This window comes from Cucurbita maxima, unplaced genomic scaffold (genome assembly GCF_002738345.1).
Source record: "Cucurbita maxima cultivar Rimu unplaced genomic scaffold, Cmax_1.0 Cma_Scf00024, whole genome shotgun sequence".
Taxonomy (NCBI): Eukaryota; Viridiplantae; Streptophyta; class Magnoliopsida; order Cucurbitales; family Cucurbitaceae; genus Cucurbita; species Cucurbita maxima.
The window spans coordinates 1,886,186-1,911,335 of NW_019272040.1; the positions used below are offsets into that span (position 1 = coordinate 1,886,186).

At 39.0% G+C, this 25,150-nt stretch overlaps 2 protein-coding genes and 1 long non-coding RNA gene across 3 annotated transcripts; 2 read left to right on the plus strand and 1 right to left on the minus strand.

Moving 5' to 3' along the window:
* Positions 1–382: 382 nt before the first annotated feature.
* LOC111497946 (protein SPIRRIG) lies at positions 383–17,777 on the plus strand. The gene is made up of 19 exons (XM_023148965.1): positions 383–1,174; positions 3,294–3,363; positions 3,475–3,560; positions 3,736–3,871; positions 3,958–4,014; positions 4,190–4,375; positions 4,649–4,840; positions 4,985–5,050; positions 5,707–5,821; positions 6,018–7,195; positions 7,358–8,054; positions 8,157–8,259; positions 8,355–9,469; positions 9,714–11,364; positions 11,510–14,560; positions 14,675–14,983; positions 15,130–15,436; positions 15,599–15,745; positions 15,952–17,777. Exons 1-19 carry the CDS (start codon positions 957–959, stop codon positions 17,134–17,136), a joined length of 10,869 nt encoding a protein of 3,622 aa, XP_023004733.1. The 5' UTR covers positions 383–956; the 3' UTR covers positions 17,137–17,777.
* A 1,234-nt stretch (positions 17,778–19,011) lies between these two features.
* LOC111497947 (calcium-transporting ATPase 12, plasma membrane-type) lies at positions 19,012–22,881 on the plus strand. The gene is made up of 3 exons (XM_023148966.1): positions 19,012–19,755; positions 20,013–20,369; positions 20,455–22,881. The coding sequence occupies exons 1-3, from the start codon at positions 19,114–19,116 to the stop codon at positions 22,498–22,500; spliced, it is 3,045 nt and encodes a 1,014-aa protein (XP_023004734.1). The 5' UTR covers positions 19,012–19,113; the 3' UTR covers positions 22,501–22,881.
* On the minus strand, positions 22,808–23,256 carry LOC111497948. The gene is made up of 2 exons (XR_002720699.1): positions 23,191–23,256; positions 22,808–23,058 (listed from the first exon to the last, which is right to left on the minus strand). It is a non-coding gene; the product is annotated as an uncharacterized LOC111497948 (long non-coding RNA).
* Positions 23,257–25,150: the final 1,894 nt, after the last annotated feature.

Here is a 25,150-nt window from a genome sequence, read left to right on the forward strand (position 1 = left end):
AAAAAAAAAAAAAAAAAAAAAAAAAAAAAAAAAAAAAAAAAAAAGAAAAAAAGAAAAAAAAAAGAAATCATTAAAAAAAAGCAAAATAAGGAAAGAGGTGATGACGTGAAATGATAAAATTAATAAATCAATTAAAAAAGAAAAAGAGATTTTTCAAAAGAAAAAAAAAAAAAAGGAAAAAATTAAATTTAATTAAAGGGTTCGATTTTTGTTTGCAGAAAAGCCCCCGAGCGGGGCCCAGTGAGAAAAGAGGCCCCCACGTCTTGAGCTTAAATCTTGGGCAGCCACGTGGCAAAATCGTAGACGTGGATCCATATTGACGCAGTCGATCGAGTTTCAATCTTGTAAAGATATCGACGTGAATGGAAATGGAAATGGAAAGCGAAGAAGGTGAGAGAAGAAAAGAAGGATATAGAGCGAGAAACAAGGAGCGGAGTGGCCGTCCAAAAATCAAAAAAATCACAGAACGAAGAACGAGAGAGAGAGAGAGAGAGAGAGAGAGAGAGAGAGAGATTTCAAGCTTGGCTGTGCCTGTGGCTGTTTGTTCGTTTTGGTTTTTCCTTTTCTTTTTGCCTTTCTCTAACGGAAGTCCGCGTTCTGTTACTTCCTTTGATGCATTAAGGGATGTAATTTCGTTTCTGGAAAACAAGAAGATACCGAAATAACTAAGATTATTATTGGATTCTGTTGAAGAAAACAGTGGGAATCGGATTCATTATAGGTTTGTGTTTCGTTCCAGATCTTGCTTATGAATTTGATCGATTGAGGGAGGAGAAGGAGGCATTTAGAGGAGCTCGGTTGATTTTGATTTTGTTGAATTTGTTGATTTCGTGAGGCATTTTGTGGAATTTGAAGCTGGTGAGGTTGTTTGAGGATATCCTTCTAGGTTGGCCTAGAAGGGTTCCGATCTGTTTCGTGAGGAAGCGCCCGGCGGCGGATGAAAACGGAGGGCTCGCATGTTTCAAGGATCCAGAGGCAAAACGATGAAATGGGTTACATTGCTAAAGGACATCAAAGAGAAGGTTGGGCTAACTCCGTCTCATTCTGCTGGTTCTGCTCCCTCCGTCGGCTCCTCCTCATCCTCCTCTTCTTCTTCCATACTCGCTTCCTCCGCCCGCGATAATCATGGGTCTTACCCAGCTCGTCGCCCTGGCTCCGCTTCATCGCCTGCAAGGTCCACTTCCACCAATTTCTATTTCTTTCTAAATTTTTTCTTCCCAATTGTTGTCTGAGCTTCGCATTGGTTCCATTTCTTGGGTTTTGGATTGGAATGATGAATTGAGTTTGTGATTGAATTGAAAATTGTTGCGTGTTGTAGACAGGAACAATGTCTACTATCCTTTATTTAATGCCCGTTTCCCATTTCTTGGCCTTCTGTGTTGCTTGTGTCGATGCTGGATGAATGTGTCATTTTATTCGTGATGTGATTATTTGAAATTTGTTTGAAGCGTGTAAAATGTACTTTTGTTCCGTTGAATTCTCTCTGTGGAAGTTTTTGAATGCAACTGCTTGTTGCTGTTAAAGGTATAGCTGTGATGCCCCAATATCCATAGCATTATGTTGGCTCTGGTATGTTTATGTGGTTTTCGTGTGAGATATGACATTTCTTAAGGGGTTCGTGTCTGATTATTATTACTGAAAATGCCCCTCCATGCACGTGTCAAAACCCGATTTTTTGTGTATGGATAAAAATTAAAACAGAAGTTTAGAGGATTTCTATCTGGATGACTCCCATTATTACTTTCTTTTGGTTGTTGTTAAGAGAGAGAGAGAGAGAAAAAAAAAATGCTTGCAGAATGGATGGCAAGAAGCTTTGGTGCTGTCACAACCAATCACAACCTTTGGAGCTGTCATTTATTTAAGGTTAGCAATACAAGCTTCAATCGTTAGGCTCGATGAGATGGGAAGAAGTTAGATGAAAACTTAGTGTATATCAAAATGGATGAGATGGATATGTGCATCATTTGACACTGCGTGCAAAAAATTTCTAAAAAATATAAATCATGCTTGTAGAAGATCACTGGTTTTGTCCTTTGATTACAGTAAGATTGTCAGTGTTAGTATTTGGGTAGAAGCTCATGTTTTTTAGGACTGATAAGTGAAAGCAAGCGTCATGGACTGATAATAATGAGTTCAATAAAAGAAAGTTGGTCGACGGAAGATTTCTACTTAAAAGTCGAGCAAAAACTGGTACATATAGAGCTAGTATTATTTCTAACAACTTTGATTTCGACCAGTCAGAGATGTTCCAAAAGGTGTGAGATGTGTGATCATTAGCAATGTCCTGGTTGCTTTATCCCTCCTGTGGCAGAATTGTGATTTTTATTCTCCAATTATTTCCGGGGAGGAGGTACTTTGAGTTCACTTCTTGTTTTGAAAGAGTTTCTTGGAGCATTTAAATACTTCCTCCAATTTGGGGTTTAGAAGCCTATCAGTTGACTTTGTTTGATATTCAGATGAAGTTTGTGATTCCCTTTCTATTTTAGGTAGTGCAAGAGGTTAAAGGTATATTGTGTAAGGCCAAACACTTGTGCATTCATCCTTTGCCTCCGAACCATTTGGCTTTGAGGCCATTTCTTGTAGATGGTGCACCTTGTTGTTTGAGGTAGCTAATTGGATGCCTAAGAAGCTGAATTTCTTTTCTTTATTGGTGAAAAGCAGGAGAATTAGTGTAGTGTATAGGATTCGGAGGGGGCTCTTCTTACCTTCAACTTCTTCTCGTAAAACTATTATCCGTTATTATTTTTGCGCGAATATAGTTTTAGAGCCCGAGTGTCATTTTTGGTTGATTGCTCCATTTCTCCTGGTATATGTTGCGACTTTATGCTTACCTTTTGTTTTCCTGTATATTTTAAGGCAATGTTGTGTTGAACTTGCTCCATTGGGTGTATGCTTATTAGTGCTGTTTTCTCTATGGTTGCATTTTTCCTCTCTTTTTGTTTTCTATGAATGGTGTGCTAGCTTTTATTTGGTTCAAACTTGGCCTTCTGTAGATTCTCATTCTTCTTAATGAAAGCCCTGTTCTTCAGAAAAGAAAAACAAGTTTTATTGATTAAGTGCTCCACGTTTGGCCTTGATGTTACTGTTTGTTTTTTATTTTTTAAACCTTAAGCACACTTGATGCTGACGCTCGGTCTTTTCTTAAGCCAGATCTCTAAACTTGCACTTCAATGAACTAATCCAAAATCAATTAGGGATATGGGCTATGGCTACTATGAGTACCTTTCCAATTGTTAATGCTTGAATCTGGTAATACAATCTGAGTATCCATAGTATCTTTTACTTCTAAGCAGAAGCAGACATGAGCTGGAATCGGACTTCAAGCTTTATTGGGAGGAATTTCGGTCATCCAGCTCTGAAAAGGTGACTGGTAACTGTATTTAATTAATTGGCCTTTTATGCCGTTTGTTGGTAACAGTGTACTGGTTGTGATAGATCACTGATATTGATATTCTTTCTTCATCAACCATGCAGGAGAAAGAGGCGGCCTTGAATATGACTGTGGATACATTTTGTAGATTAGTGAAGCAACATGCTAATGTAGCTCAATTAATTACTATGTATGTCTACCACTCCCCCCTGCTCTTATGACTACCTCAGTTGGTCAATAAGTTCTATGTTGTTTGTCAGAATGCAAATAAGTGTTGGTCTCTGGCTTAGACATTTCTTTAATGACATATAATTTTCTTTGTTTTGAGTTTATTGACTGACTTTGAGGGTTTTGATGCACTACAGGTTCGTCGAAACACATATATTCTCTTTTGTTGTGGGAAGAGCTTTTGTTACAGACATTGAGAAGCTAAAAATCAGCAGTAAAAGAAGGTCTTTGGATGTAGTAAAAGTACTGAAGTATTTTGCAGAATTTGCCGAGGTTTGCTCTACACTGATTTGCTGTCTCGTCCAAATTACCTATTAAACATATTGTTCAATCAACTTAAGTCATAAACTTCTTTGCAGGATATTATTAGTCCGGGTGCAAATCTATTAACTGCAGTTGAAGTCCTTGTATCTGGGGTATATTTCTTATAACTTAAGGAAGATTCTGTTTGAGTTCAGTATCTTTGTTTCATTTGATTTGTTTTCATGAAATGAAGAACTATGGAAACTGATGGCTGTATCTTTTATGCTTATAACACCAAGCAGTGCAGATTCTTGCTCAGAATCTTACTTTTTAGACAATCTTTTGCAGCCTATTGACAAGCAATCCCTTCTTGATTCGGGTATTTTCTGCTGTCTCATCCATATTCTCAATGCCCTCCTGGATCCTGATGAAGCCAATCAGAGGGAAAGGATTGCTAGTAATGAAGAAAAATCAGAAAAATCAGCTTTAGTTGAAGATCACAATGTTCTTGGTAGACAAGGACGCCGACTTGAGGTAACTTCTAATTTCTTAATGAGACACATATATTCATGTGCTTATGAACCTGTTCTTATGATGTTTCTGTTTTCTTATTTTTATTTCAGCTTAGAACATCCGAAAATGTTTCCTTTCTTATAATTTGTATTTGGGTGATTAGTACTTTATCATCCCAACAAAAATGCAAGATAGTTTGGGGATTGTGATTGAGTCAATATTTTTGTTTCTTGCTTGATTTTGTCATATGATTTTGATAAGCTTACCTATTTTCATGGTATGATTCTCCTGTAGATCGAGGGTAGTGTTGTTCACATCATGAAGGCTCTAGCCAGCCATCCTTCGGCTGCTCAAAGTTTAATTGAGGACGACTCCCTTCAGATGCTTTTTCAAATGGTTGCAAATGGGTCATTGACAGTCTTCTCTCAGTATATGGAAGGTCTTGTTCCATTGCACAATATTCAACTTCATAGACATGCTATGCAGGTAAAAACTAATTTAATCATCACGGGATATTTATTATGAACTTTTCCTATGTTGGAGTCTAGCTTTTCACATGCTTTTTTCTCATCATTTAGATATTAATTCATATTCAGATGTGATTTTTCTTCTTTCTGATGAAATTTTCAGATACTTAATCTTCTTCTCGTCAATGACAGTGGAAGCACTGCCAAATATATACGCAAACATCACTTGGTATGCTTTTTTCATGATATACGAATGTTTTAATTCTTGAATATCAGTACTTATAGTTATTGAAATATGCGCCCCACATATTCCTCAACCAATTTATAAGCCCCCAAATGTTCTACTGTTTCTTTCTAGCCATATGAACCATGAAATCACAAAGAAGCTAGCTTACTATAGAACATGGCATTTCCTTTGGAAAGGAGGATTGAACAAGATAGGAAACTTTTCATCAAGGAAAGAGACTATTTCTCGAGATAGAATTTTTGATGCTTTAGTAAATAATAAAATTCTCCAGCTCTTCAGTGGACATGGTTTCAAAGAGAGGGCCAAGGTTTTTTATGGATCAATGGGGTAAAAGCTTTGCTTTGGGAATTTAGGCTAAAAGGTCTTCGTAAACCCACAAATCACTATAAACACTAAAAGAATATTCTTAAACGTTTTGGTGGGCATGGTTGCAAACCAAGTTTCATATGCTTCAAGGCTGTCTGCTGGATGCAAAGAACTGGAGGCCCAAACTAAATTTGGATGTCCAGCTTAAACTTTGCTATTCTATAATTGTTTCTTAGAGCTTTTATTTTCCTTTTATTTACCTTTCATTCCATCTGCTTAAATTTTCTTGTTTATCAGATGTACGACTGTCATAATGTTGATTCTATGTGCAGATAAAAATTCTATTGATGGCAGTGAAGGAATACGATCCTAACTGTGGTGACTCTGCTTACACCATGGGAATAGTGGACTTGCTACTCGAGTGTGTGAGATTGTCTTATAGGCCTGGTAAGTAACTTTTCTTTTGGCCATTAACTCGAGCAATTTAGAAGCTATCTGGAGAGGTTTGATTCATCAGTGATATTAATGTCAGAAAAAAATTCTCTTAAAGCAACATTTCTAGATCTATGGTAGTTTTATTTACTACGGCTAGTGCATGTTGAATACTTTTAACTGCTGCTTTTGTTGCAATTTTAACTTGTAGAGGCCAATGGTATAAGTCTCAGGGAGGATATACGGAATGCTCATGGTTATCACTTCCTTGTCCAGTTTGCATTGATTCTTTCTACGTTGCCAAGGAGTCAATCTTTTAAGTCTATAAAATCAAGTCCAATACAAGATCACATTCAAGGCACCGATATCTCCTCCCCAACAAATGATAAAGAAAAGCAAGATTACATGGAACAAGATGTCCCTTCCTTGCAACTTTTCCCTACATTGTCAAGGTTGCTCGATGTTCTGGTAAATCTAGCCCAAACTGGTCCACAGGAATCTGAGTGTTCATCTACCGGAAAAAGATCGAAATCTACTTATTCCAAAAGCTCTGACCATAGCAAAAGCAGAACATCCTCGTCTGATCGGCTTACTGATGATCTTTGGGAGGAAGGGAATAATAAAGTCAAAGATCTAGAAGCAGTCCAAATGTTGCAAGATATTTTCCTGAAAGCAGATAACAGAGAATTGCAGGCAGAAGTCTTAAATAGAATGTTCAAAATATTCTCAAGTCATTTGGAAAATTACAAGTTGTGCCAGCAGTTGCGAACTGTTCCACTTCTCATCCTGAATATGGCTGGTTTTCCTTCGAGCTTGCAAGAGATAATCTTGAAAATTCTTGAATATGCTGTTACAGTTGTGAATTGTGTACCGGAGCAGGAATTGCTTTCACTGTGTTGTTTGCTGCAGCAGCCAATAAGGTCGGAATTAAAGCACACCATACTGTCCTTTTTTGTAAAACTATTGTCATTCGACCATCATTATAAGAAAGTCCTACGAGAAGTTGGTGTCCTAGAAGTTTTGTTGGATGATTTGAAGCATCACAGGTTTCTTCAGGGTTCTGACCAGCATGGTGGCAATGTTAACCAGCTAGTAAAAAAATCCAGCGCCAGCAGCTTCAAGAAGCATTTGGACAGTAAGGACACAATTCTTGCTTCACCCAAGTTATTGGATACTTGCTCTGGGAAGTTTCCTATTTTTGAAGTTGAGAGTACTACTACTGTTGCATGGGATTGTATCGTCTCTTTACTGAAGAAAGCTGAAGCCAGTCAAACGTCATTCCGATCATCTAATGGTGTGACCATTGTCCTTCCATTTCTAGTGTCTAATGTACATCGTCAAGGGGTCCTCAGGTTGTTGTCATGTTTGATCACTGAAGATACTGCGCAGGTACCATCTTTTCTTAAATATCGGTGTTGCAATGAGTGGTCATTTGGGCCATAAATTTTGTTCCTTGCTTTTGCATGTGAAATTATTTACAGAATCAGTTAATAGTGCCTAAATGAGTGTGTTTGCAATACAATATTTGATTTTTTTCCCTCTTTCTACCAGGCTCATCCCGAAGAATTAAGTGCCATTATTGAAATTCTGAAGAGTGGAATGGTCACTAGCATTTCAGGATCTCAGTATAGGCTTCACAATGAGGCAAAATGTGAAACTATGGGAACCTTGTGGCGCATCCTGGAAGTTAATAATTCTGCACAAAGGATCTTCGGTGAAGTGACCGGATTTTCTCTTTTGCTTACTATACTTCATAGTTTCCAAAGTGGAGGGGACTCATATGAGTGTCCGATTGAGGATCGCATCAAGGTATTTAAGTACCTAATGCGCGTCGTGACAGCTGGAGTCTGTGATAATGCTGTAAACAGGATGAAACTGCACACAGTTATTTTGTCTCAAACATTTAATGATCTTCTGTCTGAGTCTGGCCTGATATGTGTCGAGTTTGAAAGGCAAGTCATACAGTTACTGTTGGAACTTTGTCTTGAGATGGTTCTACCACCATACATGAACTTGGAAGATGCCCCATCATCAAGTTCTATGGAGAGCAATTCATCCAGTTTTCACTTAATAACTCCATCGGGTTCTTTTCATCCTAATAAAGAACGTGTATACAATGCTGGAGCTATTAGGATTCTCATCCGTCTGCTGTTGCTTTTTACTCCCAAGGTGCAGTTAGAAGTTCTTGACATCATAGAAAAGCTCGCTCGTGCTGGCCCCTTTAATCAGGAGAATCTCACCTCAGTAGGTGTGCATTAATCATACCAGCCTTTTAAATTTGTCAGGCGTAGTTTATGTTACTGAATTCTCAACCTTTCTTTTTTTCTTTCTTTCTTTTTGGAATGTTTAGGCTGTGTGGAACTTCTATTGGAGACAATTCGTCCTTTCCTATTGGGTTCATCTCCATTACTTGCATATACTCTGAAGATAGTGGAAGTTCTTGGGGCATATAGGTTTGAAATTCATGACACGTTACTTTTTCATACTCTATGATTCAGTGTTTTTCTTTTTTAATATTGTTGGATTAATTTCTGTATTTTTTCGATAGGTTATCTGCATCAGAACTTCGAATGCTAGTTAGATTTGTTCTACAAATGAGATTGCTGAAGTCAGGTCATATTCTTATTGACATGATGGAAAGGTTGGTTCATATGGAAGATATGGCATCAGAGAGTCTTTCTTTGGCACCGTTTTTAGAGATGGATATGAGTAAGATTGGGCATGCCTCGATCCAAGTATCTCTTGGAGAAAGATCTTGGCCTCCAGCTGCTGGCTACTCTTTTGTTTGCTGGTTTCAATTTCACAATCTCCTTAAATCTCAAGGAAAGGAGTTTGATTCCTCAAAAGTAGGCCCTTCAAAGAGGTGGACTGCCAAAAATGTCCAGTCCCAGGACCAACAAATTCTTCGTATATTTTCTGTTGGGGCAGCAAGCAATGATAATACATTTTATGCCGAACTTTATCTGCAGGAGGATGGTGTTTTAACCCTTGCCACAAGCAACTCTTCCTCCTTGTCATTTTCTGGCATTGATCTTGAGGAAGGCAGATGGCATCACCTTGCTGTTGTTCACAGCAAACCAAATGCTTTAGCTGGACTATTCCAAGCTAGCATTGCTTATGTGTATCTCAACGGAAAGTTGAAACACACTGGGAAACTGGCCTATGCACCCTCTCCTGTTGGGAAATCCTTACAGGTGAACATTGGTACCCCTGTTGTGTGTGCTAAAGTTAGTGACATGCATTGGAAGCTCCGTTCCTGCTATCTTTTTGAAGAAGTGCTTACTCCAGGCTGCATATGTTTCATGTACATACTGGGTAGAGGATATAGAGGGATTTTCCAAGACACAGACCTTTTGCGTTTCGTGCCAAACCAGGCTTGTGGTGGTGGTAGCATGGCAATTTTAGATTCCTTGGATGCCGACTTAGCTTTGACCCATAATATGCAGAAGCATGATGGTTCAAGCAAGTTGGGGGACACAAGGGCAGATGGTAGTGGGATAGTTTGGGATATGGAGAGACTCGGAAATCTTTCCTTACAGCTCTCAGGCAAGAAACTAATATTTGCATTTGATGGAACATCTGCTGAAGCCATACGAGTGTCAGGAGTTTTATCTATGCTCAATCTAGTAGATCCCATGTCGGCTGCTGCTTCTCCTATTGGGGGTAAGAAAATTTTACATTTTAGTTTAAATTTTAGCAACTGGGTTTTGTATCGACGAAGATATAACATCATTGCAAGATTATTGTGGGTAAGAAACCATGTTGATGATCTTAAGTTTTACACTAAGTTTAGATTTTGCTATTGCTATGGCCCGTCCTAAAAGTAATTGGGTCTTGTATTGATGAAGACAATAACATCATTGTAAGATAATTGAACTTTTTTTCTGTTGGGGCATGTTTTTGGCAGGTATTCCCCGGTTTGGACGCCTTCATGGGGATGTATATGTTTGTAAGCAATGTGTAATTGGTGACATTATACGCCCTGTTGGTGGGATGACGGTTATCCTTGCCCTTGTTGAAGCTTCTGAGACGAGGGATATGTTGCACATGGCCCTTACATTACTTGCGTGTGCACTTCATCAAAATCCACAGAATGTGAGGGACATGCAGACCTATAGGGGATATCATTTGCTAACTCTTTTTCTGCACCGGCGAATGTCTCTATTTGACATGCAGTCGCTAGAAATCTTTTTCAAGATTGCAGCATGCGAAGCTTCATTTGCAGAGCCAAAAAGGTTGGAGAGTTTTCAAACAAATTTCTCGCCAACTAATACTTTTCAGGACAGCTGTTATGAGGAGCTTAATTTATCAAAATTGCGTGATGAGGTTTCCTCTATTGGATCGCATGGTGACTTGGATGATTTTTCTGCTCCGAAAGATTCATTTAGCCATATTTCAGAGCTTGAAAATCCTGAAATGCCAGGTGAAACTTCAAATTGTGTTGTATTGTCAAATCCAGATATGGTTGAGCATGTCTTACTTGACTGGACATTGTGGGTAACATCCCCTGTCACAATTCAAATTGCTCTCCTGGGTTTCCTTGAGCATCTAGTCTCAATGCACTGGTACAGGAACCATAACCTTACAGTTCTTCGACGAATCAACCTTGTTCAGCATTTATTAGTGACTTTGCAGCGCGGAGATGTTGAGGTTCCTGTGTTGGAGAAACTGGTTGTCTTGCTTGGAGTCATTTTAGAAGATGGGTTTTTGGTTTCTGAATTGGAGCTTGTGGTCAAGTTTGTGATCATGACATTTGATCCACCTCAATTGACACCAAGGCGTCCAATTTCACGGGAATCCATGGGGAAACATGTGATTGTGAGAAATATGTTGGTGGAGATGCTTATTGATCTGCAAGTGACCATAAGATCAGAAGATTTGCTAGAGCAATGGCATAAAATTGTTTCCTCTAAGTTGATTACATATTTTCTTGATGAAGCTGTTCATCCTTCAAGCATGAGATGGATCATGACCCTTCTTGGTGTATGTCTTACATCTTCACCAACGTTTGCACTTAAATTCCGTACAAGTGGAGGTTATCAAGGTTTGGTACGTGTCCTTCCCAGTTTCTATGATTCCCCTGATATATATTATATCCTTTTCTGCCTGATATTTGGAAAGCCAGTTTATCCTAGACTACCTGAAGTCCGAATGCTAGACTTTCATGCCCTTATGCCAAGTGATGGAAGTTTTGTGGAACTGAAATTTGTGGAACTTCTGGAACCTGTAATTGCAATGGCAAAATCAACATTTGATAGGCTGAGTGTTCAGTCAATGCTTGCCCACCAAACTGGTAATCTTTCCCAGGCTAGTGCTGGTCTTGTGGCTGAACTTGCCGAAGGGAATGCAGACAATGCAGGAGAGCTTCAAGGTGAAGCTTTGATGCATAAGACCTATGCTGCTCGTCTAATGGGTGGGGAGGCATCAGCCCCTGCTGCTGCTACCTCTGTCCTTAGGTTTATGGTTGATTTGGCAAAAATGTGCCATCCTTTTTCTGCAGTTTGCAGACGGGCAGATTTTCTTGAAAGCTGTGTTGACCTTTACTTTTCTTGTGTTAGGTTTGTCTTTGGAACCATTCTCATTTTCCTTCACTTTGCTTCACTTTTGTTAAAGAAATTTTTGGCACAATCACTGAATGATTTGCTTACTGACTGAGATTTTTCTTATTCCTTCCCTTTGTTTTGCAAATTAACTATCTTACAGGGCTGCTTATGCTTTGAAGATGGCTAAAGAGCTATCAGTAAAGACTGAGGAAAAGAATTCAAATGATTGTGATGATGCCAGTAGTTCACAGAACACATTCTCTAGCATGCCACAGGAACAAGATTTGTCTGTGAAGACATCCATTAGTGTTGGAAGTTTCCCTCAGGCGCAGGCAAGTACTAGCTCTGATGACACTGCTGTGCCTCAAAATGAGCCTAGTCTTAGAGAGGAGATCAATACTGTTCAATCCCCCCGAACGTCAATCAAATCAGGGCATGATTTTCAGGTTGCTGAGAGCTTAGTAGGTGATAATATTGACCAGGAGTCTGTCATATCCAGTACAAATGAGTTTAGCTTCAGACCAACAAAAGTCACTCAGGAACCCTTACAACCAATTGATTCTCATAGTACTGCCTCTCTAAATCTAATTGATTCTCCCAGCCTTTCAGAAAAATCTAATATTCGTGCTCCCCACACAACTTCATCATCTCCAGTTGTTGCATTGGCATCTTGGCTTGGGAATGCGAGTAGTAATGAATTAAAATCTCCGCCTGTTGCTCCGCCATCTGTGGAATCTTTTGTATCAGCTGTAGAATTCGATCCATCATCAGATCTGAAGTCTACTTCTCAAGGACATCCATCTGCAAATACTTTCTTTTCAGTTAGCCCAAAGCTACTTCTTGAAATGGATGATTCTGGTTATGGAGGTGGTCCTTGTTCTGCTGGTGCTACTGCTGTACTGGATTTTATGGCTGAAGTTCTTTCAGATATTTTGACTGAGCAGATAAAGGCAGCACCAGTCATAGAGAGCATCTTGGAAAATGTTCCTCTATATGTAGATATGGAATCTATGTTAGTCTTTCAGGGTTTATGTCTTAGTAGACTGATGAACTTCCTTGAAAGGCGCCTCCTGCGGGATGATGAAGAAGATGAAAAAAAACTGGACAAAACTCGCTGGTCTGCAAATTTAGATGCATTTTGCTGGATGATTGTTGATCGTGTATATATGGGTGCCTTTCCTCAACCTTCTGGTGTGCTAAAAACTCTTGAGTTCTTGCTGTCTATGTTGCAGCTGTCAAACAAGGACGGTCGAATAGAAGTATCTCCTTCTGGAAAGGGTCTTTTATCTATTGCAAGAGGCAGCAAGCAACTTGATGCTTACGTAAATTCAATTTTAAAGAATACTAGTCGAATGATATTGTATTGCTTCCTCCCAACATTCTTGATCTCAATTGGAGAAGATGGTCTCCTTTCATGCTTGGGCTTGCTAATGGAACCCAAGAAACGATCGTACTCGGGTTCATATTATGGTGATTCTGGACTTGATATCTGCGCAGTCTTACAGTTATTAGTTGCTCACAGAAGAGTTATCTTCTGTCCAAGCAATGTTGATACTGATCTGAACTGTTGTCTGTGTGTCAATTTAATATCTCTACTTCGTGACTCCAGGCAATATGTTCAGAACATGGCGGTTGATGTTGTAAGGTATCTCCTGGTGCATCGAAGGCCTGCCTTGGAAGATTTGCTCGTCTCTAAACCAAACCAAGGACTGTCTTTGGATGTCCTACATGGAGGCTTTGACAAATTGCTGACTGGAAGCTTGCCTGATTTCTTTGACTGGCTTCAGGCTTCTGAACAGATTGTAAATAAAGTATTGGAACAGTGTGCTGCCATAATGTGGGTGCAGTATATTGCTGGGTCTGCTAAATTTCCTGGAGTGAGGATAAAGGCAATGGAGGGTCGGCGTAAGAAGGAGATGGGGAGAAGATCTCGAGATATTTCCAAGTTGGATATGAGACACTGGGAGCAAGTGAATGAGCGGAGGTATGCACTGGATTTAGTTCGTGATTCGATGTCTACTGAGTTACGAGTACTTCGTCAGGATAAGTATGGATGGGTTCTCCATGCTGAAAGTGAGTGGAAAAGTCACCTCCAGCAACTGGTTCATGAGCGCAGTATATTTCCAATAGCCTCATCTTCTGTGACAGACGATACTGAATGGCAACTCTGTCCTATAGAGGGTCCATATAGAATGCGCAAGAAACTAGAGCGAAGTAAATTGAAGATCGATACCATTCAAAATGCTCTTGATGGAAAGTTTGAGCTAAAAGAGGCCGAGCTGATAAAAGGAGGCAATGGCCTTGATGCTTCTGATGGTGAATCTGAATCCTATTTTCGTCTTTTAACCGATAATGCCAAACAGAATGATTCGGATAGTGACTTGTATGATGAACCTATGTTTAATGAATCAGATGATGTCAGGGATGAAACATCTGTTAAAAATGGATGGAATGATGATAGAGCTAGTAGTGTAAATGATGCAAGTCTTCACTCTGCACTAGAGTTTGGTGCCAAGTCTAGTTCTGTTTCTGTTCCAGTGGCAGAGAGCTTTCAAGGAAGATCGGACCTGGGATCCCCTATACAATCATCTTCCGCTAGAATTGAGGAGGTGAAAGTTAGCGATGATAATAAGTACGACAAAGAATTACATGATGATGGTGAATACCTTATCAGGCCATATTTGGAGCCTCTTGAAAAGATACGATTCCGCTATAACTGTGAGCGTGTCATTGGCCTTGACAAACATGATGGTATCTTTTTGATTGGTGAATTCTGTCTGTATGTGATCGAGAATTTCTACATCGACGACTCTGGGTGCATTTGTGAGAAAGAATGTGAAAATGAACTGTCAGTTATTGATCAGGCTTTGGGTGTAAAGAAGGATTGTCTGGGCAGTATGGATTTCCAGTCCAAGTCTACTTCATCTTGGGGGGTTATAGTTAAGTCATGGTCTGGGGGAAGAGCTTGGGCCTACAGTGGTGGTGCTTGGGGAAAGGAGAAAGTAGGCAGCAGCGGTAATCTACCTCATCCTTGGCGTATGTGGAAGCTTGACAGTGTTCATGAGATTTTGAAGCGAGATTATCAGCTGCGACCGGTCGCTGTTGAAATATTCAGCATGGATGGATGCAATGACCTTCTGGTGTTCCATAAAAAGGAGAGGGAAGAAGTCTTCAAAAATCTTGTTGCCATGAATCTTCCCAGAAACAGCATGTATGGAATATACTATCAAATTCTTCTTTGCTTATTTTCTCTAAAGCATTCACTGCTATAATTTCTGCCTAGTCTATACTAGACTTTACTGACACAAACATATACTACTCTTAGGTTGGACACTACAATCTCTGGATCAACCAAGCAAGAGAGTAGTGAGGGCAGCCGTCTTTTCAAGATAATGGCCAAATCATTTTCAAAAAGGTGGCAAAATGGAGAGATAAGCAATTTCCAGTACCTCATGCATCTCAATACCTTGGCAGGACGAGGATACAGTGATCTTACACAGTACCCGGTGTTCCCATGGGTCCTTGCTGATTATGAAAGTGAAAACCTTGACCTGACGGATCCAAAATCATTTCGCATGCTTGCTAAATCTATGGGTTGTCAGACACCTGAGGGAGAAGAGGAGTTTAAGAAAAGGTCAACCCCCTTATAACTACAATTGTTAGCATCTCATTTTTTATTGTTTTGATCTACTTTGAAGACAATTTTGATCTACTTTGAACGCATAAATGTTTTTTTGCATCAGGTTTTTGTGTTTTAACTTTTTCTGGCTTGTTCTTCAGATATGAGAGTTGGGATGATCCAGAGGTTCCAAAATTTCACTATGGTTCTCATTATTCTAGTGCTGGAATTGTCCTCTTCTATTTGCTGCGGCTTCCACCATTTAGTGCAGAGAATCAAAAGCTTCAAGGTGGGCAGTTCGACCACGCTGATCGTCTTTTCAACAGTATTAGAGATACCTGGTTAAGTGCAGCTGGAAAAGGAAACACATCAGACGTGAAGGAGCTCATTCCAGAATTCTTTTACATGCCCGAGTTCCTCGAAAATAGGTTCAATCTTGACTTGGGAGAGAAACAATCTGGAGAAAAGGTTCCTACGATTTTTATTTATTACTCTTCAAATGTCTTTTACAACTAATACACTAGCATACCCTGGACCGGGTTAGGCCGTGTGGGATGGGGAAGGAGTTGGAGCATAAATTGTTAATTGAAAATACTTTTAGAGATAAAATAACTTTTTTTTGTTTGCCAGGTTGGTGACGTTTTCTTACCCCCATGGGCAAAGGGCAGTGCTAGGGAGTTCATCAGGAAGCATAGAGAAGCACTGGAATCTGACTTTGTTTCAGAAAATTTGCATCATTGGATAGACCTCATCTTTGGTTATAAACAGAGAGGGAAGGTGGGTTTTGAAGTTGAGAGCCTTTGCTCATCAATCCATTTTGTTTAGTTTCCTTGTTAAAAGTTCATCAAACTATTGAACAGTCTTGAAGGTATAACTGTGTTACAACAACACTACAGCAGTGGAGCATATCACATTGTTTTCACCAGTCGAAGGTGTTTCATTATAGGGAAATTTCTAACTATGAGATATTTTGCGTTTGTCAGGCAGCAGAGGAAGCTACCAACGTTTTCTACCACTACACATATGAGGGGAGTGTGGATATAGATTCAGTGACGGACCCAGCAATGAAAGCCTCCATTCTAGCACAGATTAATCACTTTGGCCAGACACCCAAACAACTTTTCCTTAAGCCCCATGTCAAGAGGCGGGTTGACAGAAAGTTTCCTCATCCACTCAAGCATTCTAATCTTGTTGTTCCGCATGAGATTCGTAAGAGCTTGTCTTCTATTACTCAGATTGTCACTTCAAATGAGAAAATTCTTGTGGCAGGGGCTAATACCTTGCTTAAACCAAGATCCTATACCAAGTATGTTGCATGGGGATTCCCAGACCGAAGCTTGAGATTTTTGAGCTATGATCAAGACAGGCTCCTATCTACTCATGAAAATCTTCATGAGGGTTACCAAATTCAGTGTGCGGGTGTTAGCCATGATGGCTGTATTCTGGTAACAGGGGCTGACGATGGCCTAGTTTGGGTTTGGAGAATTACCAAATATGCACCCCGTCTTGTCAGAAGATTGCAGTTGGAGAAAGCTCTTTCTGGTCATACAGCCAAAATCACATGCCTTTATGTTAGTCAGCCCTACATGCTTATTGCGAGCGGATCGGACGATTGTACTGTCATTATATGGGATCTGAGCTCCCTGGTTTTTGTCAGGCAGCTTCCTAAGTTCCCAACTGCAATTTCGGCAATTTATGTCAATGACTTGACTGGGGAAATTGTGACAGCAGCTGGAATTCTGCTCGCAGTTTGGAGCATCAATGGAGATTGCCTTGCAATGGTTAACACATCCCAGTTGCCCTCAGATTCCATTCTTTCAATAACGAGCAGTACTTTTTCTGATTGGCTGGATACAAATTGGTATGCTACTGGACATCAGAGTGGTGCTGTGAAGGTGTGGCAAATGGTTCATTTCTCTAATCCTGTTTCTCAAATCAAATCCACTGGTAGTAGCATGGTTGGTCTGAATCTCGACAATAAGGTAGCGGAGTATCGTTTGATTCTTCACAAGGTTCTGAAATTTCACAAGCATCCCGTGACTGCGCTTCACCTAACCAGTGACCTAAAGCAGTTACTAAGTGGTGATTCCAACGGCCATCTTGTTTCATGGACATTGCCAGGTGAGAGCTTGAAAGCAGCAGCAGCAGCTTCAATGAATCTGGGGTGAAATTGACAATCAGAATTAGTGCAAATATCGCAACTTTCAGGTTGATATTTGATTTTCTCTTCATGGACAACCGTCCACGGTCGAGGAAGGAACCAGCTGCATGAATGATCAAATCATGTCAGGTGTAAAATGACCGCAGCTGGCCTGGTGGTGAAACATGATGACTTCTATGCAAGACTGGGCTTCTCAGTAGCATGAGACTAACATCTTAGACAGGAAGAACATAGCATGAATGCTACTGCATTATACTATACTCAGCAAATTGGTGAAAGGGCATGAAGCAGGTTTAATTGTGGCTACGGGCTGTAGGATTGTGGTTTGACAGGGTTTGTTCTTTTCTATGGGGCAAAATTTAGGATGTTCTCGATTTTGAGCAAGAATGTTAGATTTTCCCCATAGTTGTTTGGGTGTAAATAGATTGAACGAGGGTAATGAGTGTAATGAAACTGTACATAGGAGATGTGCTATCGGAGAGACAGCTAGGTGAGAATGATGGCTCACTATGGTCGGTCTGTGTTAGAGGATGTTATGTTATGTTATGGTCCCGTTGTATTCGTTTTGGTTAAGTTCTCTTTGCATGGTGCAATGGATCTCTGTTTCTTTTGTCATGAAATATATAGATCTTTTGCTGATTCATAGTATTTTGATCCATGTGTTGCGCTTGGCAACTCCTTTCTATTGTTCTGGTAGAAGATGAATGTGTATCAGAATCAAGGTATTTTACTGTTCTCTATTTTTACCAAATTTTTTCAATGCAAATAACCTTTACTAAATCATGAACTAAACCCAAACCATTCAAAGACACCTGGGCCTTTATCATCAAGTTGGTTGACGAAGCTAACAAAGTTATAAAGTTCAAGGCCATGGACATTTTCTCGTTGGATTCAATAAAAACAACCCATCAAAGAACACGTTCAAAACAAAGTAGATTACCAACCAAAACTAAGAAAAAATACGCAAAACCAATGTTCAAAACAAACATTATAAAAGAAAAAAAAATGCATAACATAAATTCAACATTAATCCAACAATAGTTGTGAAATTGTTACAGAGATTCATTTTTTTTAAAAAAAGTCTTCAAATAACAACGATTTCTAGTTTATAATATTAGAAATGAAGGGAGATCGAAGGCAAGGAAAATTCATGGCTGTTTGACTTGTCATTCTATGCATCACAGAATGTGAAGGAGGAAGGTGCTGGGAAATTGCCAAGACAATGACCAGAAATAAACACACTTTTAATAATTGGCTCCACTCCGACAGGTCGTCGTTGTTCTTAATGTGTTTTCTGCAATCCGAAATTTCATGGGTAATTTACCATGTCGTGTTTTTCTGGCAAAAGGACGTTTTTCTTTTGTCCTTCGGAATTCGTACATTGTTGACCCTAAGCTACAAAAATCCACAAAAACGTGCTGCCAATGTCTTATTAATGGATTTGATAGAAAAAAAAATCCAAATTTGACTAACCTTATTCTTGTTTCTGATCCCCACGTTTGTATATAGTATTCAGATGATAACAACATTCAAATCCATTTGTTCTTATTGTATATACAGGAATTTACAGATCTAATTTTAGTCTACAAAACACAAACTTCGTCTCCTCTACCTAGTTTAATTGAACCACAAGAGCAGCCATCAGACAGCACCTTTTGATACTCAATCCCCATATATGAATGTTCTAAGCAAAGAAATCCAAGAATTACAGGACAAGGTTCTGGGAAGATTATGATATAAGCAAACAAGATCAGCTTGAGTTTATCTCTCACGCTTTATTTTAATTTTCTTTTCTTTTCCTTTCTTTTTTGCCTAATAAGGGCTGCATGTTGGATGTTCATCGAGCTAAATTCATTAGAGTTGACTAGAAAAGTTACTGCTACGAAGGTCTTTGCAATGAGAGTGCAAAATATCTATTTATAAGGCTCCTAAAGCCACAAGTTGTGACTTTTGATAGTCTGCAACGAAGCAAACAGCAACAAGCATGAGCAAATTCGAATCCAGTTACCATGAGATTCTACTTCTTGACATCGGCAAAGCCGCCCGAAGGAGGTGGAGAATTGCCTTTGCAGTAATATCCTCAATTCGGGCCATGCTTTCCCTAGCAGTGTCAAGAAGAAAAGATCATTGCAGTTTAATCAACTGTGAGATCTTGGAGGAAGGTTCATACGAGGAACAGATAGTCTACACCAAAGATGATCAGAAGAAGCTGATTGAAATGGTAAAGAACACAAACTTGGAAGCTTACTGTGAGCATGGGAAAGCTCCAGCCATTGCTAAGTCTCTAGGAACAAATCCAGAGAAGGGAATCAAGGATAATGATGATGTTGTGAATGAACGACGTCAAGTATTCGGTTCGAATACTTACCACAAGCGGCCTCCCAAGAGTTTCTTTCATTTTGTGGTGGAAGCTTTCAAGGATACCACCATTGTCATTTTACTTATATGTGCGGCTCTGGCACTTGGGTTTGGAATAAAAGAACATGGAGGACAAGAAGGATGGTATGAAGGCGGGAGCATATTTGTAGCTGTTGCGCTGGTGGTTGTTGTTTCAGCCATCAGCAACTTCAGACAGGAGATTCAATTCGAGAAGTTGTCAAAAATAAGTAACAACATCAAAGTGGAGGTAGTTTGTTTTTATTTTTAGTTCAATAAAAGAAAGTTTAGGTTTCGAACCTTAGACATCAAAGAAAGCTATTAGTTTGTCCATCACTGAGTTATGCTCATATTGACCAAAGTAGTCTTAAGTTGATAGATTATGGTCAATTTAATCTAGTCTTATTCTTAACACTACTAGAGTTTTTCTTCGATATAGTACTTCTTACTCTCATACGAAGATAAACTATTACTAAACCCAAAAAGCTTCATATTCCCCCCTAACAGGTAGTGAGAGATGGAAGACGCATAGAAGTTTCCATCTTCAATCTAGTGGTTGGAGATGTCGTGGTTCTAAACCTTGGGGACCAAATTCCAGCAGATGGGTTGTTCTTAAGTGGTCATTCATTGCAGGTGGATGAGTCAAGCATGACAGGAGAGAGCGATCATGTGATACTCAATTCAACGGAGAACCCCTTCTTGTTGTCTGGAACAAAAGTAGTAGATGGCTATGGTCAAATGCTGGTGACATCAGTGGGAATGGACACAGCCTGGGGCGAGATGATGAGCTCGATATCTCGAGATTCTGAGGAGCAAACACCACTGCAAGTTCGTCTTAACAAATTGACCACTACTATAGGAAAGGTAATGTTAAATTGACAACTAAATCCAAAACCTCAAATTGATAGTTTAAAGTAAATTTAATCTTTTATTCGTATTCTCTAAACAGGTAGGCCTCTCAGTCGCCTTCATAGTCCTTGTTGTCATGTTGGCGCGCTATTTCACAGGAAACACAACCGATGATTTTGGGAACACAGAGTACAATGGTCGAAAAACAGACGTAGATGATGTGATCAATGCAGTTACCCGTATAGTTGCTGCTGCAATTACCATAGTAGTTGTTGCAATCCCTGAAGGCTTGCCATTGGCTGTTACATTAACACTCGCTTATTCTATGAAGAGAATGATGGCAGATCAGGCAATGGTGAGGGAACTTTCTGCTTGTGAAACGATGGGATCAGCAACTGTGATTTGCACGGACAAAACAGGAACTTTGACATTAAACAAAATGAAAGTTACAAAATTTTGGCTCGGCCAAGAGTTCATTGAGGAAGAAAACCCTTCCCACACCATAGCAGAGACTGTTAGTGAGTTGATAAATCAAGGAGTTGGCTTGAACACAACTGGTAGTGTCTATCAACCTTCTCCGGAATCCGAAATTGAAATCTCTGGTAGTCCAACTGAGAAAGCCATTCTCTCTTGGGCGGTCTCAGAATTCAGTATGGACATGGTAAAGTTGAAAAATGCATATTCCATTCTTCATGTGGAAACCTTCAATTCAGAGAAGAAAAGAAGTGGGGTTTTGGTGAGAAAATTGGCTGATAACACAATCCATCAGCATTGGAAAGGAGCTGCTGAGATGATACTCTCAACGTGTTCTAGTTACATTGAAAGAAATGGGAAAACATATCCCTTAGATAACGAAAGCCGAAGAAAACTTGAGATGATAATCCAAGGAATGGCAGCAAGTAGCCTAAGATGCATTGCCTTTGCTTATAGACAAATCTCAGAAGAGGAAAAAAATAGCATGCCAACTGCCTCAGACGTGAAAGAAGACGACTATATATTAATGGGAATAGTTGGCATGAAAGACCCATGTAGAAAAGGGGTGAAGAAAGCTGTGGAAACATGTAAATCAGCTGGAGTTTCCATTAAAATGATCACAGGTGACAACGTTTTCACAGCAAAAGCTATAGCCACAGAATGTGGAATACTAGATTTGGACCACAACACCGCATGCAGAGGAGAAGTAATAGAAGGTTCTGAATTCCGAAACTACTCAAGTGAAGAAAGACTGCAGAGGGTTGATCAAATCAAGGTGATGGCAAGATCCACTCCATTTGACAAGCTTTTGATGGTTCAATGCTTGAAACAGAAAGGCCATGTCGTAGCAGTAACTGGAGACGGCACAAATGACGCACCTGCTCTAAAAGAGGCTGACATTGGACTTTCCATGGGCATTGAAGGCACTGAGGTTGCAAAGGAGAGTTCAGACATCGTTATCTTGGATGATAACTTCACTACAGTAGTCACAGTCTTGAGGTGGGGAAGATGTGTATATAACAATATCCAGAAATTCATCCAATTTCAATTGACAGTCAACGTAGCAGCTCTCACAATTAACTTTATAGCAGCAGTATCAGCAGGAGAGGTTCCCTTAACAGCAGTCCAATTGTTGTGGGTGAACCTCATAATGGATACACTGGGTGCTCTTGCACTTGCTACTGAAAGACCAAATGATGAACTAATGCACAAGCCTCCAGTGGGAAGAACAGAACCCCTAATAACAAATATTATGTGGAGGAACCTTCTAGCCCAAGCTTTATATCAAATAGCAATACTCCTAATTTTCCAGTTCCAAGGAAGCAACATCTTCGATGTAAGTGAAATGGTAAACGATACACTAATCTTCAACACTTTTGTCCTCTGCCAAATCTTCAACGAGTTCAACTCAAGGAAACTAGAGAAACAGAACGTCTTTGAAGGCATTCTAAAGAATCATCTATTTCTAGGAATTGTGGGAGTAACGGTTGTTCTACAGGTCATCATGGTAGAATTCCTAAAGAAATTTGCAAATACAGTGAATCTAAATGGCTGGCAGTGGGGACTTTGCATTGCTATTGCAGCTGTTTCTTGGCCTATTGGTTGGATTGTCAAACTCTTGCCCGTTTCTGATAAGCCTTTCCTTAGCTACTTCAAGTGTTTTAAGGGCTGATCAGTTAACCAAATCCTTAGCCTATTTATTACTGCAGTGGTATTCTACAACTCATTTTATCAGCTCCCCGATGAACAAAGAATCCATCAGAGAGACATAGAGTTCAAATGGATTCTAAGCGATTGGGAAGAGGCGACTTCATTCATTCAGAGTACAAAATCATCTATCAAGAAATCCTTAAATGAAATATTACGTTGCCCTTCAAACAGCAGGGATTGAATTTTGGAAAACTATAAGCATCTAGTATGAGCATTGCAAAATGCAGTATAGTTCACTTGAATTTGTTCTAGGTATAGTGGATTGACAATTATCATTAAGGATTTGCTACTTGTATGGCTTGAAATTTGAATTGTTTCAAAATAAACACAAATACTGTTCTTATTTCTTTTTACATTTTTTCTATCTCTGCATGAAAACTCCGCAATAAAAGAGAAGAAATAGCGTACCGATACTCAACGGCGGAAGAGCATTTCCCTCGCCGGAATTCTTCAATCTCTACCTTCTCCCTCGCAGTTTTCGTTAAATATCTCCAAATTTGAAGATTTGACGATTTAATACCTGGCGGATTAGAGATCGAATTCAATATACACAAACAAAATGTAATTTAGAGAGAAAATAAATCAAAGCGTCAAGAACAAAAAAGAAAAATAATAATAATCAAAATCAAAGGTTGTTCATAGAGGGCTATACGGGCAGCTTTTGAGCGGGAAGGGGCACAGCCATAGCACCTATGCCTTAAACTACTCTGTAGCCCTGTAGTTCAACCTCTCGCATGCACCCCAATAAAAATAAATAAATAAATAAATAAATTTCAAATTTTAAATAATTTTTTATTTTTTTTACAAAGCTTATAAATACTATTATTTATTTATTTATTTATCAAGGTAACGAACTTAGTACGATATAATTAATAAATTTGATTTAAAAATATTTATTATTAGATTTGATAAAATTATAGATTTGTATATATGGATATTAAAATAGAGTGATGTAATTGGACATGAGAGAAGAAGGGCACGTGCATTAAATTGAGAAGTGAGGTTTGGATTAAAAAAGCAATCACTTCTTTATTTATTTAATTTAATTTAATTTTTTGAAAAGGAAATTAATCAAACGCATTTAATTGCACACAGTGATGTAACAGTGGAAAAAAACCCTAAAATTGATTGCATCTGCCATGCATCCCTACTTCTCTGCCACCTGTCCAAATCTATAATATTTATAATTTTTATGAAATTTTAATTATTAATATAAAAAAATATTAAGTTTATGACTCTAATTTTTTTAAAAAATTTTTAATTTTATTTCTTCCAAAAACCCCTCTCTAAGTCTCCCCTTATAAATGAACGCAACGGACACATTCCTGCCTTTGAATTTTTCAACGAGAAGTACTTAAACTTTTCTTCTGGTCCGTTCATCCATGGGGTGTGAAATCTCCCTTTTCCCCTAAAGATTGACGGCTTTCGGTCGCTCTCCATTTCTTCTTCTTCTTCTTCTTCTTCTTCATGTTCTTCTTCTTCCTTCTCCTTGAGCGACGTGAATGCACAGAGATGCTCATCACACGGAGTACCTCTTGTTTTCCTTTTCGATTGCGTTTTATTGGGACTCGATTTGTTTTTTTGTTTCGGACTCTCTTTTCTTCCTTTTGATTTTTTCGAAATCATCGTTTCCTGTGTGATTGAGTGATTGTGTTCGCGAGGGAAAAAGTGAAGCTGCCAGCATGATCTACCTTTGGTCGGCAGGCAACGCGTTAAAGAGAAAAGTGAGAAGATAAAGAGATTGGAAATGAGTTTTGCCTCAATTGCCAACCCTAGTTAGGTCATGCTCTGACAGCCTCACTCCTTCCTGCTTTCGAACTTTGGTGAAATTTCAATTCCGCTTCATTTCCACGAAGATTAATGGTAAATTCGTCATGTTTTTCTTTTTGTTTCGATTTGATTTTTCCTATTATGCTTCGTTTTGTTCAATGTACCGATCGTAACTTTATTTTTCATCTCTGCTTTTCATACACACGAAGATTAATCGATAATGTTTTGATTTACTTTTTTGTTAGGTTTAATGAGAATCGGTAGGCTCGTTGCTAGGCGTGCAATCCGAACTTTTCTTCCTCTCTGCTTTTTCCTTTGTTTTATTGTCTGTTGCTCCTATTTTTTTTTTTAGAGAGAATTGAATTTCTTTCTCTTTTGCTTTTGTTTGCTGCTAAAGTATGCTTTGCCTGCCTGCCTGTGCGTTGTGGTGGGGAACCATTGCTTCCCGTGGCCCATGTTTTTTGGCCTAATGTTTTTAATACTTCTTTTTCCTTGTACGGGTTCATTCTGCGGTTGGCTGAATCTCTTTGTTTTCCTATTGATCTAAATCATATATGGAATTTCTCATTCTGTTTCAGTTTTTTTAACTTTTCGCTGGGTCCAGTCTCTCTGTAGATTTAACTTCTTACTTTTCTTCACATTCCATGCAAGTTTTGAGTGCTATTTTGACTGAGATTATCTCCTTTTGTTTTTATGTTAGAAATAAGAAGTTTCTTTCCTTAAAGTCGTACAGAATCGTTTTGCTTCATGCTTTTGGATGATTTTGAGCATGTATTGATTTCTAAATTTATTTTCAAATAGATTGTACTAAATTATGTTTTAGATGTATTCTTTTGGTAACT

What these genes read in the sequence shown, in the direction of transcription:
- LOC111497947 (XM_023148966.1), top strand. Translation starts at nt 19,114, where the DNA reads ATGAGCAAATTCGAATCCAGTTACCATGAGATTCTACTTCTTGACATC. An exon ending in GTAACAACATCAAAGTGGAG is followed by an intron (nt 19,756 to 20,012) that starts GTAGTTTGTTTT and finishes CCCCCCTAACAG; the next exon opens with GTAGTGAGAGATGGAAGACG. An exon ending in TGACCACTACTATAGGAAAG is followed by an intron (nt 20,370 to 20,454) that starts GTAATGTTAAAT and finishes TTCTCTAAACAG; the next exon opens with GTAGGCCTCTCAGTCGCCTT.
- LOC111497946 (XM_023148965.1), top strand. Translation starts at nt 957, where the DNA reads ATGTTTCAAGGATCCAGAGGCAAAACGATGAAATGGGTTACATTGCTA. An exon ending in ATATACGCAAACATCACTTG is followed by an intron (nt 5,051 to 5,706) that starts GTATGCTTTTTT and finishes TTCTATGTGCAG; the next exon opens with ATAAAAATTCTATTGATGGC. An exon ending in CTTTACTTTTCTTGTGTTAG is followed by an intron (nt 11,365 to 11,509) that starts GTTTGTCTTTGG and finishes ACTATCTTACAG; the next exon opens with GGCTGCTTATGCTTTGAAGA.